This window comes from Primulina tabacum, chromosome 8, assembly GCF_025594145.1.
Source record: "Primulina tabacum isolate GXHZ01 chromosome 8, ASM2559414v2, whole genome shotgun sequence".
NCBI lineage: Eukaryota > Viridiplantae > Streptophyta > Magnoliopsida > Lamiales > Gesneriaceae > Primulina > Primulina tabacum.
In genome coordinates, this window is record NC_134557.1 from 38,224,911 (window position 1) to 38,242,747 (window position 17,837).

General features: G+C 34.0%; 1 protein-coding gene, 1 long non-coding RNA gene and 1 other non-coding gene across 4 annotated transcripts in view; 2 read left to right on the top strand and 1 right to left on the bottom strand.

Annotated features, from left to right (window-relative positions):
- Window positions 1-1,535: 1,535 nt before the first annotated feature.
- LOC142554748 (uncharacterized) lies at window positions 1,536-5,445 on the bottom strand. Its single transcript, XM_075665423.1, has 6 exons — window positions 5,266-5,445; window positions 4,584-4,926; window positions 3,330-4,433; window positions 2,858-3,105; window positions 2,544-2,633; window positions 1,536-1,982 (listed from the first exon to the last, which is right to left on the bottom strand). The coding sequence occupies exons 1-6, from the start codon at window positions 5,443-5,445 to the stop codon at window positions 1,536-1,538; spliced, it is 2,412 nt and encodes an 803-aa protein (XP_075521538.1).
- A 2,900-nt stretch (window positions 5,446-8,345) lies between these two features.
- Window positions 8,346-8,451, top strand: LOC142554867 (small nucleolar RNA R71). The gene has a single exon (XR_012822233.1). It is a non-coding gene; the product is annotated as a small nucleolar RNA R71 (small nucleolar RNA).
- Window positions 8,452-10,740: 2,289 nt separating this feature from the next.
- LOC142552525 (uncharacterized) overlaps window positions 10,741-17,837 on the top strand; it is a 73,419-nt gene continuing 66,322 nt past the window's right edge. For both annotated transcript variants that reach the window (XR_012821827.1, XR_012821826.1), the window contains exon 1: window positions 10,741-10,840. This is a non-coding gene — a long non-coding RNA (uncharacterized LOC142552525). The remainder of the gene's footprint in view (window positions 10,841-17,837) is intronic.

Sequence of the window (17,837 nt, forward strand, 5' to 3'; positions counted from 1 at the left end):
AACAGCAACTGTGTTTTGAGCAATGGAGGCAGCCATTTCCTTGATTTACCGAGAAGGTTTGAATTTAGCACCTGCAAGTTAAGCTAAAATGCGATCGAGTATAATAGCAAGATAACACTATCAAAGCTTCAAATTTAGAGTATGTATATACGGTTCGGATAATCACAAGTCAGTCCACGTGGAGGACTGTTAGTGAAGGTGTTAAAAGTTTTGAAAAAAAATTTTGGGCGGCGGTAAAATCATTAATTTCAAAAATAAAAACCGTCACGTCAATCAGAGGCAGTCGACAAGTTTGAGTAGTTTTTACGAAAAGATGTGGAAGCATCGTGCCCAAGGAAAATGAACAGTATAAGTAATGTAGTTGGGAGGAAACGGTTGAGAAGTCTATTTAATTAATGACTTAACCATTGTTCCCCCTAAGCATGTGGAGTAAAGCTAATCCTGGAAGATGAACCGACGGTAGCTTTGACAGAAAGCCTCTTCAAACCCTAGTGTCTGTCATCATGAGAGAGAGAGAGAGACCCTTTATATGATACTCATCTATAAATACAGGTAGAGGTGTTAGTTTTACAAATAATAGAGATAAAAATCAGATATCAGGATTGCAAAGACAGGCAGTTCAAGTGAGCCAGACCTTGCTAAAGCATTCATGGAATCGGTGGTGGCTTCCTGAAAGACTGCTCTTGAGGACAGCGTCTTTGAGAAGATGCTGGCAACCTGGACAGAGGTCCAGGAGCTTCAGTCCTCCCTTGAGGGAGGACTAGTTGCTACCTCTAAGGAGGTGGCAACTCTGAAGAAATATCGACGACGTTTTTACGTCACTTATAATGCAGACGTCTTTTCTGATGATGGCGTCTACCTCCTCATGCTCCTAAAAGAGCATAGGACTCTGAGAAGGATTGCCTTCTCAGATGATTTTTTACGTACCTCCACCGGTTGGCTGACCGCCTGGTTGGATAACTGGACGAGGGCGGTTGATAATGAAATTATGGTTGTATGTGCCCGCTTGTTCTAATAAAATTTTCTATTTTGTATTACTGACTGTCTCTTTATATTTCCGTTTATTTCCTGCATTACAAACTGAACATACACAAGAAATAATTATATCAAGATAAATCGATTAATCCAAGCATATTTCGAAAATGTGAAAACTTAGCCTCTGGTAATGGTTTTGTGAAAATATCGGCTGTTTGTTGATCCGTATGAACATATTCAAGCCGTATTTCTTTCTTCATGACGTGTTCTCGGATGAAATGGTGTCTGATGTCAATATGTTTTGTCCAAGAGTGCATAACAGGGTTGTATGTGATGGCTATTGCGCTGGTATTGTCGTAAAAAATGGGTGACTCAGTAGCTTGGATTCCATAATCTTTTTATTGTTGTTGTATCCATATCATCTGAGCACAGCAACTTCCAGCCGCAATGTATTCTGCTTCAGTGGTTGATGTAGCAATTGACGTTTGTTTCTTACTAAGCCATGATATTAGTCTTTCGCCTAAGAACTAACATGAACCGCTCGTACTTTTTCTGTCGATTTAGCATCCAGCATAATCTGCGTCTGAATACCCTACAAGATTTAGACCTGAATATTTGGGATACCAAAGACCCACATTAGTAGCACCTTTAAGATATTTAAGTATGCGTTTAGAAGCAATAAAATGAGATTGCATAGGTTTAGCTTGAAACCGTGCACATAAACATACAGCAAACATAATATCCAGTCTACTTGCAGTCAAATAAAGTAGAGAACCAATTAACCCTCTGTACATTTTTGTATCCACAAAGATTCTCCCTTCATATTTATCCAGTTTGATTGATGAACTCATTGGGGTGGTAGCTTGAGAGCAATTTTCCATGCCAAATTTCTTTAGCATATCTCGAGTGTATTTAGCTTGATTGATAAATATACCATTTTCGGACTGCTTAACTTGCAGTCCTAAAAAGTAATTTAATTCGCCCATTATGCTCATCTCAAATTGCTCCTGCATCATCTAAGAAAATCTCTCGCAAAACTTAGGGTTAGTTGATCTGAAAATAATATCGTCCACATTTTGTACAAACAGTGAATGATCATTTTTTGAGAATCTAAACATCATTTTATCAACCGTTCCGATTGTGAAACCATGCTCAAGCAAGAATTTTGTTAAAGTGTCATACCATGCTCTCGGGGCCTGTTTTAGTCCATATAGAGCTTTGTCAAGTTTGTAAACATAATCGGGGAGAGTGTGATTAACAAAGCCGGGTGGTTGTTCTACATGAACTATCTCATTTAATAACCCATTCAAAAATGCATATTAAACATCCATTTGATATACTTTGAAGTCCTTAAATGCTGTAAATGCCAGAAATATTCTAATGGCTTCTAACCTGGCTACTGGGGCAAAAGATTCATCAAAGTCTATACCTTCCTCTTGTCTATAGCCTTGAGCTACTAGTCTAGCCTTGTTTCTTATAATTAAACCATTTTCATCCATTTTATTCCTAAACACCCATCTTGTTCCAATCACATGAGTATTTTTAGGCCGAGGGACTAGATGTCAAACCTTACTTCTTTCAAACTGATTAAGTTCCTCTTGCATGGCCTCTATCCAATTTGTGTCAAGTAGTGCATTATCGATTTTCTTAGGTTCTATCTGAGATACAAACGCAGCATGCATAAATTCATTTATCATTTGATTTCTAGTTCTAAGAGGAGCAGTCGGGTTACCGATGACCAGCTCGAGTGGATGATCCTTTTCCACTGGAGACATGGTCCATATGGATTTAGCTTGGTTGGTTGAATGATTTCCTCTTCTTGCTCCAGTGCTTCTTCTATTTGTGTATTTTGCGTCTGTTGGTTGTCCTCTGGTTCGTGCACCTGTTGAGTTTGTTCTTGTGCTGTTGGATTTTCTTTTGATATGTTTCCTCCTGTTTTTCTCAGATCTACCTCATCATCACTGCTTGCTTCAAGGTTAGTAGCATCAAGATTATTTATTAAATCATGTATATTGTTACTACTATTGTCATGACATATAGAATATTCATCAAATACAATGTGTATGGATTCTTCAACAGTGAGAGTTCTTTGATTATAAACTCTGTATGCTTTGCTCACTGCTGAATATCCTAAAAAGATACCATTATCAGCTTTTACATCAAATGCGGTGAGATGTGTTTTGCCATTAATATGAATAAAACACTTACGACCAAAAATACGAAAGTATCCAACTTCTGGTTGCTTGCCGGTCCAGATTTCATATGGAGTCTTTTCATGATTCTTATAATCATGGACCTGTTTTGAATGTAACAGGCTGTGTTAATAGCTTCTGCCCAAAATCTCTGTGAAATACTAGATTCGGCTAGCATGGTTCTAGCTGCTTCCTTCAATGTGCGGTTTCTCCTTTCAGCTACTCCGTTCTGTTGAGGTGATCTAGCCGCTGACAATTCATGTTTTATGCCATGATTTTCAAGATATGATGACAGGTATTGGTTCAGAAATTCAGTTCCTCTGTCACTCTTGATTCTGTTAATTGCTTCGCTTTTCTCATTTTGAAGTCTTTTGAGCAGCTTGATTAGATGATCGGCAGCTTGATCTTTGGAGTTTAGAAATGTTACCCATGTAAATCTGGAGAAATCATCAATTACTATGAGAGTATATTTCTTTCCCCCTAAGCTCGTTACGGGTATTGGTCCAAACAAATCCATATGAAGAAGTTCCAGACATCTTGCTGATGAGTTTCTTCCTCTGCTTTTGAATGTTGAACGGATTTGTTTTCCTAATTGACAAGTATTGCAAATTCTATCTTTGGCAAAGTCAATGTTAGGCAAACCAGATACAAGTTTAAGTCTGCTAATAGTAGCAATGGATTTAAAGTTGAGATGGTTGAGTCGTTTATGCCAAAACCAATTTTTATTTCCATTTAAGGCAATAAAGCAGGTAGGTGCATTAAGATAATTATCATTCCATTTTACTTTATATGTATTTTGCTCTCTATGACCAGTCAACATGATATTACCAGCTGTGGTTTTAACAGTGCATATGAGTTTTTGAAACACAACGGTGTAACCCTTGTCACATAGTTGTCTTATGCTTATCAAGTTATAACATAGATTTTCTATAAGAAGCACATGTTTAATGATAACTTTGCCGTGGATAATCTTACATTTACCCACAGCTTTACCTTTAGAATTATCACCAAAGGTGATTGTTGGACCTTTGTAGTTGACTATTTCTGATAAAAGATCTTTGTTTCCAGTCATGTGTCTAGAGCAGCCACTATCCATGAACCAGATGGATTCTTCCAGCTCCTTTTTCTTTGTTGCCATTTCATCGGTAGATTCTTGATCTTCTTTGGCCATGAGACATTCTACTTTCTCATCTTCGCTTTCACTTGAAGATTCTTCGGAGATGGATTTTTCTGATTCTGATTCAGCCCATTTGCCTTGATCTTCTTCTGCAACTAAGACTCGTTGATTCTTCTTTTTGATAAATCTCTTGTTTTCTTTAACTCGTCTTTTGTCACTTGATCTCTTTTCATCTTTTCTTGGCCTGTTGCATTCTGCAATAAAGTGTCCTTTCTTTCCACAGTTAAAACAAGCTTGACCATCATCAGCATGGTCCTTGTTGAAGTGAGGTTTATTCAGCTGTGATTGATTCTTGCGCATGAATTTGCTGAATTTTTTAACAAATAAAGAAATGGCTTCATTGCTTAATTGCTCGGCCGATTTCTTACTTGTTGAATCTTTGACCGGAAGAGTCACTATAGTAGCTGCCAATGCCTTTGTTTGCTGGGAGGTGGATGGATCTTCTTCAGTTCGTATTCCAAGCTCGAACTCATACGCTTTAAGGACGGCGAAGAGATCATGAAGTTCCAGTTTGTTCAGATCTTTAGATTCTCGCATTGCTATAGTCTTTACGTTCCATTTTCTGGAAAGAGCTCTCATAACCTTCAAAGTAATTTTTCGGTTAGAATATTCTTTTCCTAATGAAATGAGTTCGATAATAATACCGCTGAATCATTCGTCAAATTCTGCTAAAGTTTCTCCTTGCTTCATTTTTGCGTTGTCGAACTTTTGGATGGAAACAGTTAACTTGTTTTCTTTTGTCTGATCGTTGCCTTCACATAATTGAGTGAGCTTTTCCCATATTTCCTTAGCAGTAGTGCAGGTCTTGATTTTGGCAAACATATTTTTGTCCAAAGTTTTGTAGATGATGTCTTTTAAAACATTGTCCAGATTTGCCTTCTTTTTGTCCTAAGCTGTCCGTTTTGATCTGTGCTTTTCTACCATCTGAGGAGCACCTTCGGTTGTGGCAGCAGCTGTATTTACCTTCAAGATTCTCATCGGCCCATCAGTGATAATATACCACATATCGTCATCTTGGGCTGCTAAGTGTGCCTGCATACGAATTTTCCAATCATCATAGTCTTCTTTAGAAAACATCGGAATCTTGTTGAAAGATGCCATACGTGTTTAAGAGGTATCAATGTTTGACAGAACCCCGCTCTAATACCACTTGTTAGGATCGGGAAAGAGTTTAGAAGGGGGTGAATGAACTCTTTCAAACTTTCTCGTGTTTTAAAATGTTTATTTCAACCGTTTGTTAGGTGGTTGAAAATTCTTCTCAAACGATTGAAAATGTGAACCACTATTACGTGCAGAAGACGGTTCACAATTTCCAATAGAAACTTAAACACATTAACAGGCTTAATCAACAATTAGAAAAAAAGAAAATGCTTGCGATAAGTAAAGAGACACAAGATTTTTTATGGATGTTCGGAGAATAAATACTCCTACGTCACCCCTTTTTCCTCCTTAGGAAGGTTTTCACTAAAAGACTTTGGCTCTATAAACTTTTTGCAACAGCCCACTCCAATCAGGACGTATCACACTACCTGTTTTGGAACTCTTAGTGATCACTTTACACCACTGGATATTTAAGAATTCTAAGTTCACCAGACACTAAATCAAATAACCAAAGGGTTACTGATATGAACAATCAGTTTTGGTTTGAGTAGCACGAAATTGATCCTTAGATGATCAAATGTAATTCTTGTTTAAAGCTTGCTGAAAGAGCGTTGAAGTGTGTTGACTTTTGATAGCGCTCTGAGATCTTTGTATAAGCTAGCAACAAAATTTTTAGCTGTGGATCAAAAGGTTGTCTTAGCTAGCACACTCCTCCGTTAACATACACGATCTTCTTAACGGTCGGAAAGGATGCAGCAACGTTAACCTGATCAACTGAACAAATGTGTTGCTGTCATCTTTATGAGCATTAATTGATCTTTAATAAAAGCATTTAATGTCCTTTTTCTCAGCGTAGTTCTGAAGCGCTTTTCCTGAGGAGTTCCTTTTATGGTAACTGTCTTCTAGCATCAGAACTTGAAGTCTATACTTGGTCTATCTTTTCTGGGATAGAGACATAAATGGCAGATCATTCTTGAAACTGATGTATGTATATGTTGACTTCAAGGCGGTGTAATACTTTGAATGTATTAAGCCGGTCGGAGAATGTCTTTGAGCAATAAATGGTTCTCTTTAATGATCCGGTTCTGAGGATCATTTAAGTCCAAGATGAATCATCTAGCGGTCTGAAATAAGCGGTTGAGACTTCTTTGAGCTTTAGCATGTTAGAAAGATATTCAAGCAGATGAGCTGGGCGGTTGAACTGATGCATATCTTGAAGGATAGGAAGAATGTTTTGACCAGTCATGCCAACATAGTTCTTGGACAATCCGATGTTCTACGAACAGTGGCTGATCATGAGTCATCTCTTCGATCGATTTCGACTAAAATGGAGGCTACTGATTTGAAACTGGAATCCATTGACACCAAGATTGAGTCCCAATCTCAGTCTATTCAGATTATGAATGATCGTGTTTCGAATCAAGTCTCATTTCTGGAAATGATGAATGATAGCATTATCAGTCTGTCAGGCCGAATGGATGAAGTGCTAACTCGCCTTGATGCCAAAAAGGGGTAAGCAGTAAGCAGAACAGAACTAAGAACAGAGGAAGGTAGATCGGAAAGACATCATCTAGCAGAATCATCCCTCAGAAGCCAGGAACCTCGGGATGACGATGACGCACTTCTCAGAGACATTGAAACTAATGATTAATTTTTTCTTTTAACTCTGATTTACTGTTTACTTACCCTTCAGTTTATAATTGTTATCTCTTGTGATTTAACTGTTCTCTTCTTACTCACTTCTAGGTTTTGGCATCACCGCAAATGGGGAAATTGATAGACTTAATTTAATTGCGGTGATGATAGTCAAAACCTGTAGATCTCATTAAGTGAAACCAGAAGACTATAAAAACAGAAGTTCTCTTGTCGCCTTAACTAAGCAGTACTATTCGAGTACTTATCAGTTTAGAAAACAGAAGAAGAACTTGACTCACTGATAGAAACAGAACCTATCCTTGATATATTAACTGTTACCGTTACTTTACCAAGTACGAGTATTAAATGCTTCATTAATGTTGAACAAAGTCATTTAATACGCATTAACTATTTTAGTATGTAACAAGACTGATTGTTCTGAAGCCTTTTTACAGGAACTATTTTTGGCAATAAAGATGTTTCTATCAGAAATCAAAGAAGCCGTTTTGATTATAGACATTGGAATCAAGTTATCTATATATATGGATCAAACCCATTTAGACAACAACGCTGAGATGAACTTAGACATCATCTTTGCTAACTGTCCAATCTGATTCTCTAGTCCCTTTATCGATGCATCTTGGTTTTGGAGTCTAGTTTCGGTAGATGAGATGAACTTAGACATCATCTGCTCCAAATTGGACTTTTCTTTTCTAGGAGGGTCAGATCTGTACATTGGTTGTTTCCCATATTTTTGTCCTCCGTGTGGTCGATTCTGACTGTTTTGGCCACCCCATGAGAAGTTGGGATGTTGCCTCCATCCAGGATTGTATGTGTTTGAATAAGGGTCATTCCTTGGACGGTTCTGGACTCCCACTTGATTCACTGGTGCCCCTTCTTGCACATAAAATGGATTTCCATCTTGACAGTCCTTAACATAGTGTTCTCCTCCGCATTTTTCACAAAATATCTCTTGAAGACGCATAGCCGTGCCACCCATATTCAACCCGTCCAACTTCCTGTTCAAAACATCAAGTTGTGCAGTAATAGCAGAAAGGTCAGTTACCTGGTGGACTCCTGCACTTCTCCGCTGGTTGTTACTTTAAGATTGAGGATGATAGCTGCTAGCAGCCATCTCCTCCAACAACTCATATCCTTCCTCAGCAGTTTTTCTCAAGAGGTTTCCACAAGCAGCAGCATCTATCATAGTACGATTAGGAGTAAGCAAGCCATAGTAAAAGGTTTGAACAACTAACCCAAGTGGCAGTTCGTGATGAGGGCATCTTCGCAATAGATCTTTGAAACGCTCCCATGCTTCATATAAAGACTCCTGCTCGAATTGAGCAAATGTAGTGATGTTTGCCCGCAGCTTCATGGTCTTAGATGGAAGAAAGTATTTAATGAGAAACGCTTTCGCCATGTCCTCCCATGTGGTAATCGAACCTACAGGTAAACAATTTGACCATGCTTTAGCTTTGTCACGTAAGGAGAAAGAAAATAACGCAACCTAACAGCATCATCAGAAACTCCATTAAATTTAAAAGTATAGCAAATTTCAAGAAAATCTGCGATGTGCGTGTTTGGGTCATCTACTGCAGATCCTCCAAACTGGACTGTATTCTGAATCATCTGAATTATAGCTAGCTTGATTTCAAAGTGATTTGCTTGTACAATAGGCCTCACAATGCTGGGGCGTGCACCATCCAAAGAAGGCTGGGCATAATCTAGCATTGGTATGCGGCGTGGCATCTCAACATGTCTATCTTCATGATGTTCCTCCTCATGCTCGTGCTTGTGGCTCTTCATCAGTTCCTTTAGTCTCTGCTGCTGTCTTCTCCTGCGGAAAGTTCTTTCAATTTCAGGGTCGAACTGCTCAAGCTCCACGTCAAGTGACTTTGGCATGCACTGGAAGAGATCTTTGTAATAAAATATGGAGTGTTAATTTATTAAAAATGAAACAATGCTAAAGAAAATAATTAAAAATAAAATTGTGAATTAATATTCCCCCGCAACGGCGCCAAAAACTTGATCGAGCAAAACTTGCACTGTGGAATCCTTAATAAAAATATGGTTTTGTATGCTCAAAAATTAATCGCAAGTGCACGATGTCAAGTAATAGTATAATGTACGCGAGTAGAGTATCGTTCCACTGAAAATTGTATTTGAAAATTATTATTTCTAATTATCGAATCTTTAGGAACGAAATTTGAATGATTGTTTTTTTACTACTAACATTAAATAAAAACTCAATGAACAAATTCAAGAATTAAATGGTGAACCAATTAAGCTAGAATGATTAATTAAATTTCAGTGAAAAATGAATTTGTTGGGAATATCGATTCACCTACCCCTCGTTAATTAACTAATTCGTTCGGTAGTGATCTACGCCTCCGACAGGATTTCCTATTCAATTGAACACGCCCTCTCGAGCTATGCCAACCTAATTCTATTAAGAGAAGTAATTAAATTTCTTTAATTATTTATCAGGAATGAATCGCATATCGATCTATGAAATCACATAGCTTTCGACCCTTAGGACTATAACTATCGGCGCGTATCCAATTTCATATGTCTATGTAAATTGTAGATCCACGGATTATAGTACTCGTTCCTATCACAAGCTATTCTCTCGAACTCACTCGCAATATAAAAACGTTGTTAAAGTTAGCTACGCTTTAACAACACGATAAAACAATAGTAATATCAAGAATAAATCACAAATCATCACATGAATTAATCAAATCAAAGTTCGGGGTAGGATCCCCTTAAATCCCAACAAATATTTAAGTTTAGCTACTCGAATTCATAATAAAAATAAACACAACAATGTTTAAAAGATCAAAACTAAGTTAAAAATACTAGATTTGACGAAAAACGCAAAGACGATGCCCGGAAATCTTCGAATCTTCAATCCAAGCGCAAAATCCTCTCCAAGGCTTTGATGGCTGTTGAATGTATCCAGAAAATAAGGTAAGGAATTGTCCAATAAATCTTTCAAAAATTTCAAGCGCGCCCGCCCGGGCGGATGGCTTGCGCAAATCTTGTATTTTCATTTTTCTTTGACGCGCTCGGGCGGACATAAGTTTCCACCCGGGCGGATGACTCTTGCAAAAATTCCTTTCCTCACACCTTGCAGGCGCCCGAGCGGATGTTAATGTGCGCCCGGCCGGATGACTTTCGCATATCACAGCATTTTCTTCAGTTTATACGCCAATCTCCTGCATTTTTACACATGAGACACATGAGTAACGATAAAACATAATATATGCCAAAATAACACAAAATGCATGCAATGTAAACGATAAATGCAACACAATGAGCTATCACATAATAAGAAAAACACGTAAAACCCACCTATATCATAGACTTGAAATTGATGATTTGATTTCGAGGACGAAATCTATTTTTAGAGGGGAGAAATTGTAATGCCCGAATTTTAAAAAAAAAATTACTGTTCATCAGGTTACTATTCAAGCGCTGCGGCGCTAGAATAGTGGCGCCTAGGCGCTAACAGTTCGGGATTTTTGGCGCTGAGGCGCTATAAAGTGGCGCTGCGGCGCTAACAGATGCGAAAATTGATTTTTAAGCTCACTTTTACTTCCACCACTCATTCTCAATCATTTTCCTTCTCCTCCACGCAAATCCTCATCCATCTCCTTCCATTTTCTACATTTCTTCTTCAATCTATGGGAGATTTGTTCAAAAAACTTATGAAATGAAGTTAGATTTGTGATCCTCTCGTCACGGGCTTCACGAGGATGTAAGTATTTCCCATTTTTATTCAAGTTTGGAAATGGGTTGAAGTTTAGAATTGATATTTGAGTTGATATTTGAGATATTAAGATGTTGAAGATGTTGTATTTGAGTTGGTTTGAATTTAAAATAGATATGAGCATAGTTTCCTGTTTCTGTGTAAGATCAGTTTTTATGCCTAATTTATTTCGGGTATATGTGACGGTTATAGTTGGATTTTGATGTTATGGTCTTCATCAAACTTGTAGAGCATCAAGTTATCTTTGATTTGGTTCAAGAATCACTCAGTTCCATGAAGCAATGAAAGAGATATGCTATGTTTACTGAACCTGGTCTAGAATCCCGAGTTTGTGTCCATGTCTTCTGTTTATTCGAATTCTGGAATTATTTGGTTGGGATTTGGAATTTTATGTTCAAATCAAAGTTATATAACATTGTCTTGTCTTCGAAATGATACCAAATTGGCTTGATTCCATTAGATATTGAGGAAGTTATGTTCAAAATACTAAACTGTGCCATATTTGTACGGATGCAGAATTTCGAAAATTATGTTGTATGTTTCAGATTATGAACGACTGAGTAAATGGCTTTATTTGACAAAATTTTATCAAATAGAATTGTTGAGCTTTGCGTTTTCTTGCATATCCAATTTGCGGATCTTGATTTGTAGAGGTATTGAATTAATTATGAATTTTGTAGAGAAATTGCTCTGTTTTGATAAATGATCCGAGTTCTTGAGTTATAGTAGAATTCAGAGGTTCAAGACTTCTCAACTACACATTTCGATCTCTTTTTCGTAATATTTGAAATGTATGTTAAGGTCGGTAACATACGAGGTAAAAGTATCTTTTTATTTTAAACTGAAAATTCGATGGCTTGATGAATTACTTGTGATTTGTTGATGATAGATCTTTTGAGATGAACTTTTTATGATATTGACTTGATGAGATTGAAATGCATTATTGCATTGCATATTGAACCACTTTTTGATTCAGATTTGATATGGTGGAGGTCGCCTTGATTTATTGATTTGTTGGACGTATGGGGCTATAGTTGAGTTGGCATAGTGTATGCGGAGATCGCTGCTATGGCCTGAGCACTCTCTATAGGCGCACCATAGACTTGGGATTGTATAACACAGCACCCCACCCTGAGCAGATGAGTCGGTGGATGTTGTTGGGGGATTCTCTTCCCTTGGGTACCCTATGACGAGATGATTCACTCGATCTTGAGATTTATTGATAGCCCACAGCTTCCGATCATGCATTGCATTATATTGCATCTTTATATGAACTATTTTGAAAATTAAATTCTCATATGTTATTGATTGTATCATATTGGGTTTATACTCATCGACACGTCGGCTACCTCTTGTTTTCATGTGCTTGACGGTAGGTGAGGCGAGGATTGGGATGCCACAGTCCAGCTCCAAGCGAGGAGATACGAGTTAGAGTGGGATTCTCGGGTCTTAGGAGCTATTTGATGATGTTTGGATTACTTTGGCTCACTAGTTTATTTTGGGCATGTTGAAAATTATTTTTCAAACATTTGAGACATTTAAATTATTTTGACAATGTTTATGTCGGTTTGTAAAACACAGATTATTTGTTTTACTAAATCGTTTATTTTGTTACAATTATAATTATGAATTTTAGATGTCGAACCCGAGGCCCCACACCTACTAAGGCTCGTCCTTGTCAAATGAATTCTGAATATTTAGAATTATGTAAGAATGAAATTCATTCTTTATTAGAAAAAGGTTTGATAACATCTTCCCAATCACCTTTGTCATGTACTGTTTTTATGTTAATAAACATTCTGAACAAGAAAGAGGAGTCCTAGATCAGTGATAAATTATAAACCTCTTAATAAGGTTTTAAAATGGATTAGGCATCCTATTCCTAATAAAAAAGATTTATTAGATAGACTTGTTAATGCTATTATATTTTTAAAATTTGATTTAAAATCAGTATTTTAGCAGATTCAAATAAAATAATCTGATAGATATAAAACTGTTTTCAATGTTCCAATAGGACATTATGAATGGATTGTTATGCCATTTGGATTAAAAAATGCCCCTTCAGAATTTCAAAAAATTATGAATGATATTTTTTATAATTACAACAATTTTATAATTGTTTATATTGATGATATTTTAGTATTTTCTAATGATATTGAAATACATTTTAAACATTTAGATATGTTTAAAAATATTGATATTCAAAATGGTCTTATTATATCAAAATCCAAAATGATTTTATTTCAAACCAATATTAGATTTCTTGGTTATATGATTGAAAAAGGAAAAATATTTCCTATACAAAGAATTATTGAATTTGGTTCAAAATTTCATAACATTATAACTGATAAAACTCAGTTACAGATATTTTTAGAAAGTTTAAATTATATTTCCCCTTATGTTGAAAATCTTTCTAAGGATTCTGCTATCTTATATAATAGGTTAAAGAAAAATCCTTTACCATGGTCTGAAAAACATACTATAGCTATTAAAATAATTAAAGAAAAGGTTAAAAATCACTCATAAACGCCTTAAACGCCATTTCTCGGTGAAGCAGACTGAAGGGCTACAACATAAATTTATTTTTCCTGGTTAAACTCGAACCTTGTTTTTACCATTTTTTGGTTCATCTTTTTACCTTATGTTCTAACCAACCAACCCTTTTATTGCATTAATTCTAAAATTTAAAAAGATCTTTTATTATCTCAATTTAATTCCAAGTTACAAATAAATATAGATCATGTCATAGTAAGGTAATAATTTAGCACGAATGCTTTAGCCTGTCATTTAGGCTAATCTAATGAAATATAAAATTAAAACAGTAAATAAAAACAGAAAATAAAACAATATAAACTTATAGAGTTGTGTTCAGAACTTGAAACTTTTATTAATATACTTCAAAAGGGTTTTTTACAAGAGAGAATAGAGGGGAACAAACTCGACCGTGTTCTGCTAGGAACACAGAACGAAGCCGGACATGAAACCCCGGATTCCAACTAAAAATATGAACAGTACAATACTTTATTAAAGCAACTAGTAACATAGTTACAAAATTCAAAAAGTCTATAGTGATTGTGATATGCCACCAACTGTTGATGTGATATGCCACCAACTATGAATAGTGAGATTCCAGTATCATCGATTATAATTAAAGATTAATAATTTAATCATCTTTAATATTGTCCTTTATGGAAATTTTCAAAAATATCATTAATTTGAGAGAGTTGAGGAATATCATCATCTGGATCTTGTGCATCTTGCATCTGCATTAGATAGATAAATTGATTTTCACTGGATTCAGATGCCATAGATTTATCAGATTTTGAATCGGAACATCCAATATTCTTATAAAGATCCTTCTTCATTTCTTCGATATAAACTTCAATCATTTTCTCTTTTGAATATATCTTAGAATATTTCTGAGTCAGAATCTTAAAAGGACTCATAGAATCTTTCTCTTTCTCTTGTTGATTATTGAATTCTATCTGGTATAATGAAATTTTTTCCTCCATTTGATGAAGAATCTCAGAGCCATAAGGCTTTCGAGTTGTTGGATCTTCTCTAAATAATTTATCCCAAAATTTAGTAGAGCTAACTCTCCATAGGCAAGGAATACATTCATCAGTATAACCAAATTCTGGTTGTCATTTCTAGATCCATGGGATTCCAAATTCCATGAAAAATAGACATAGAGTCTTTTCATCTATGCAATGTTCAGAAAAGGATTTTTTAATACCTGGGGAAACATTTAACCAAGTATTCATAGGTTTTATAAAAACCTCTGGCAAAATTTTTGCTGATGGACCAAAAATCTTCCACCATATAAAGAACCAATTTGGGACAGGATAATAGAAAACATTTTCACAGATATTTAGTAACCATGTATGTTTCCTTTTCTCATTTTCATAAAATCCCAAAAATTAAATTTAAAACTCATTTTATTAGTATCAGAATAAAATTATTTTTCAACCAATGGAGATATACCGCATTCTTCAATAGATATTATCTTTTTGATAATGAACTTGGAGAAGTTATAACTTCTTTTTTGTTGGGTATTACTGAAAATGTGAGTTATATCAACACTTTTTGTAGATAAAAGAAGATTTTCATAAAATCCTCTTTGTTTGTAAGAACCATATACATATGATATATTGGTTAAGTATCTTTCCTTGATAGTCAATGGAGTTTTCTCCCATTGAGTATCTTTTTCTTCTATAAAAAGAATTAATTCACGATGTTTTGTCTCTGTATATAGAGCAGAATCATTATCATCTTCTTTCATAATATTAGCATATGATGCGGAAGCTTGAGAATCTGTATTATTTCTCTGCTTTTGTTTCAAGAATTCTTGAAATTCATTGTATAACTCATTATTATGCTCAGTATTACTTGATGAGCTAGATAAGTTTTGGGCTATTATCCTCTGCTTGTCATGTTGTGCTATAATATTAGGGGGTTTTTCCCTACCACCTCGTCCTCTGCCTCGAGAATTCATATCTGTAAATAAAGACATTAAGATAAATATTCTCGAGTTAAAAAATCAGGTAAGTGATTATCTTCACCTTTCTTATAAATGATTTCAAAATCAAAAGGAGCTAAATGAGTCTGTCATCTTGCAAACATTTGCTTAGAAACATCATGTTTAAAATCTTTATTAAACATAAATTTTGCAGATTTACAATCAGTTTTTATAATAAATTTTTTATTATATAAATCATCTTGAAATTTTAAAATACATCTTACAATAACCAAAATTTCTTTTGCTACTGTGGAATAATTTTTCTGGGCATTATTCCATTTTCCAGAATAAAATCGAATAAGATATTCTTCTTTTGTTTTGGGGTCTATTTGTTTTAAAATCCCCCCAAAACCTATATCAGAAGCATCTCTTTCAACAATTTTATCCCATGGGGATTTGCAAGCATAAGACAAGGGAGATTTTTTACTTCTTTCATGGAATAAGCTTGTCCTTGTTTAACAAGAACATTATTATTATTGCTAGTCGAAGCAGTATTTTTCATTTGATCTATAATTGTAGATTTTAATATTGGATCCTTAATCATTTTAAGGAATTCTAAAATATTATTATTTGTTAAAACACTTATATTTAAATCTTGAAATTGAGAAATGAGTTTATAAAAATCATCATTTTTATCTTTATTATCTTCTATATGATTTATATAAGATTTTCCTTGTATACAATTATCACATTCTTCTAGATCTGAAATATCTGAATTACTATCTAAATTTCTTCCGAATTATAAGATTCTAACAAACTCTCAGTTTCACTGTCAGAATTATTATTTGAATCCATTATTATTTTAAATAATTTTTCTTTTAGATTTTCATCAATATCTAAATTATTGATTTTGTTTTTAGCCCAACATTGATTTGCATAATGTCCTGGATTTTTACATTTTCTACAAATATTTAATTTATTTTTATTTTTATATTTTTCTGTTTTCCGTAAATTACAGCTTTCTTTTCTTTTCTTCTTTTTATCCTTTTGTCTATCAGACAAATGTCTTTTCTTTTTATAATGTTTTTTCGTCTTTATCTAATATTTTCTTCTAACTTTTATTAGGTAAGTCCATACCAAATTGATCACAAAATTTACCTATTTGTTTTTTTTCAAGTAAATTCTGTCTTTTAATTTGATTATTTAATTTTAATTCATTACAGAAAGCTAAACCCTCTTGAATACAAGTACTTATTAATTTTTCATAAGTATAATTCTCATATGGAATATAAATATCATCTTTTCTTAAAACTTTTCAAATTCTTTCAGCAAATAGAAAAGGTAAACCATCTATAAATGTGGCTTTCCAAAGACTATTATTACAGTCTGGTATCTCATATATTCTAGATAAAAAAGTATCTTTATACCATCTAAAATCAGTAAAAGTTTACATTTTAGATTACTTAATAAAGTACGAATTTGTTCACCATTATCAGTGAATCTACCAGTAAAATGTTCAATCATTGTCATTATTAATGAATATACTACATTTTCTGATTGAATATTATTCTCAATTTTTATTGAATTTAAAATATCATCTTTATGAGATTGATTTAAATAATTATTCCACCTACCTTTAAGTTGGCCAGTAAATCCTGCTATAATCATTCTAGCAATATTTTTATCATTATTGCCTGAAGTTTTACACACAGTACTATACATAAGCATTCTGTGAGCACTATTATAAATTTGCTTATGACTTAAACCATCAATATTCCATTCATAAATACTTTTTTCATTGTAACTATTGGAAAAAATATATTCTTGTTCTTCAATAAGAACATCCATAGGAGTATGTCTATCATAATAATATTTATTTTTGGTAGGTTTATCTGTCCATTTAATTTTATTAATTTCTTCATCAGAAGAATTATTGATTTTTTCAAACTCTTCATTAAGAGTATTTAAATTAAGATTTTTAAATTTTTCTTCTAATAATTTTTCTATATCAGAAATAGAAGACTTAAATTTTAAATCTTTTATATATGAAGGGGATTTTATAGAAGAAGTAGCAATAGAAACAATATTATTATCTTCTTTTGTTTGTATATGAACATCTGGTTTAATTTGATTAATAGCTAAAATAATTTTATCAATTCTTTCTTAAAGAGAAACTATTTATTCTCCTATTATCGTAAGATATAAATTTGTATAATTCTGTTTTTCAATTACCTGATTTATATGTTTAACAGTTATTTGTAACATATCATTGTCAAATAATTTTAAAAAAGCAGTAAAATTTAAATTTTTATTATTTTTTCTATAATAAAAGATTGTTGAGGAGGATAAACAGATTTTTGAATCTGTCCCAAAGAAAGTTTATAATTTCTTTCAAAAATTGAAATATAATCAATGGTAAATGTTTTAAAAAATCACGGAACAAAATGTATTAATTTATTTTGGTTTTCACAATATTTATAAAGATATTGTTCTTTCTCTTGTTGTTTATAAAAATCTTATTGATAT

Excerpts from the sequence above, each read along its gene's own strand:
- LOC142554748 (XM_075665423.1), bottom strand. The coding sequence starts at position 5,445 with ATGGCATCTTTCAACAAGATTCCGATGTTTTCTAAAGAAGACTATGAT. Across the intron at positions 4,434-4,583 it reads CAAGGACCATGCTGATGATG|AAGAAGATCAAGGCAAATGG; the intron begins GTCAAGCTTGTT and ends TCTTAGTTGCAG. Across the intron at positions 3,106-3,329 it reads AACCATGCTAGCCGAATCTA|GATATTCAGCAGTGAGCAAA; the intron begins GTATTTCACAGA and ends GTATCTTTTTAG.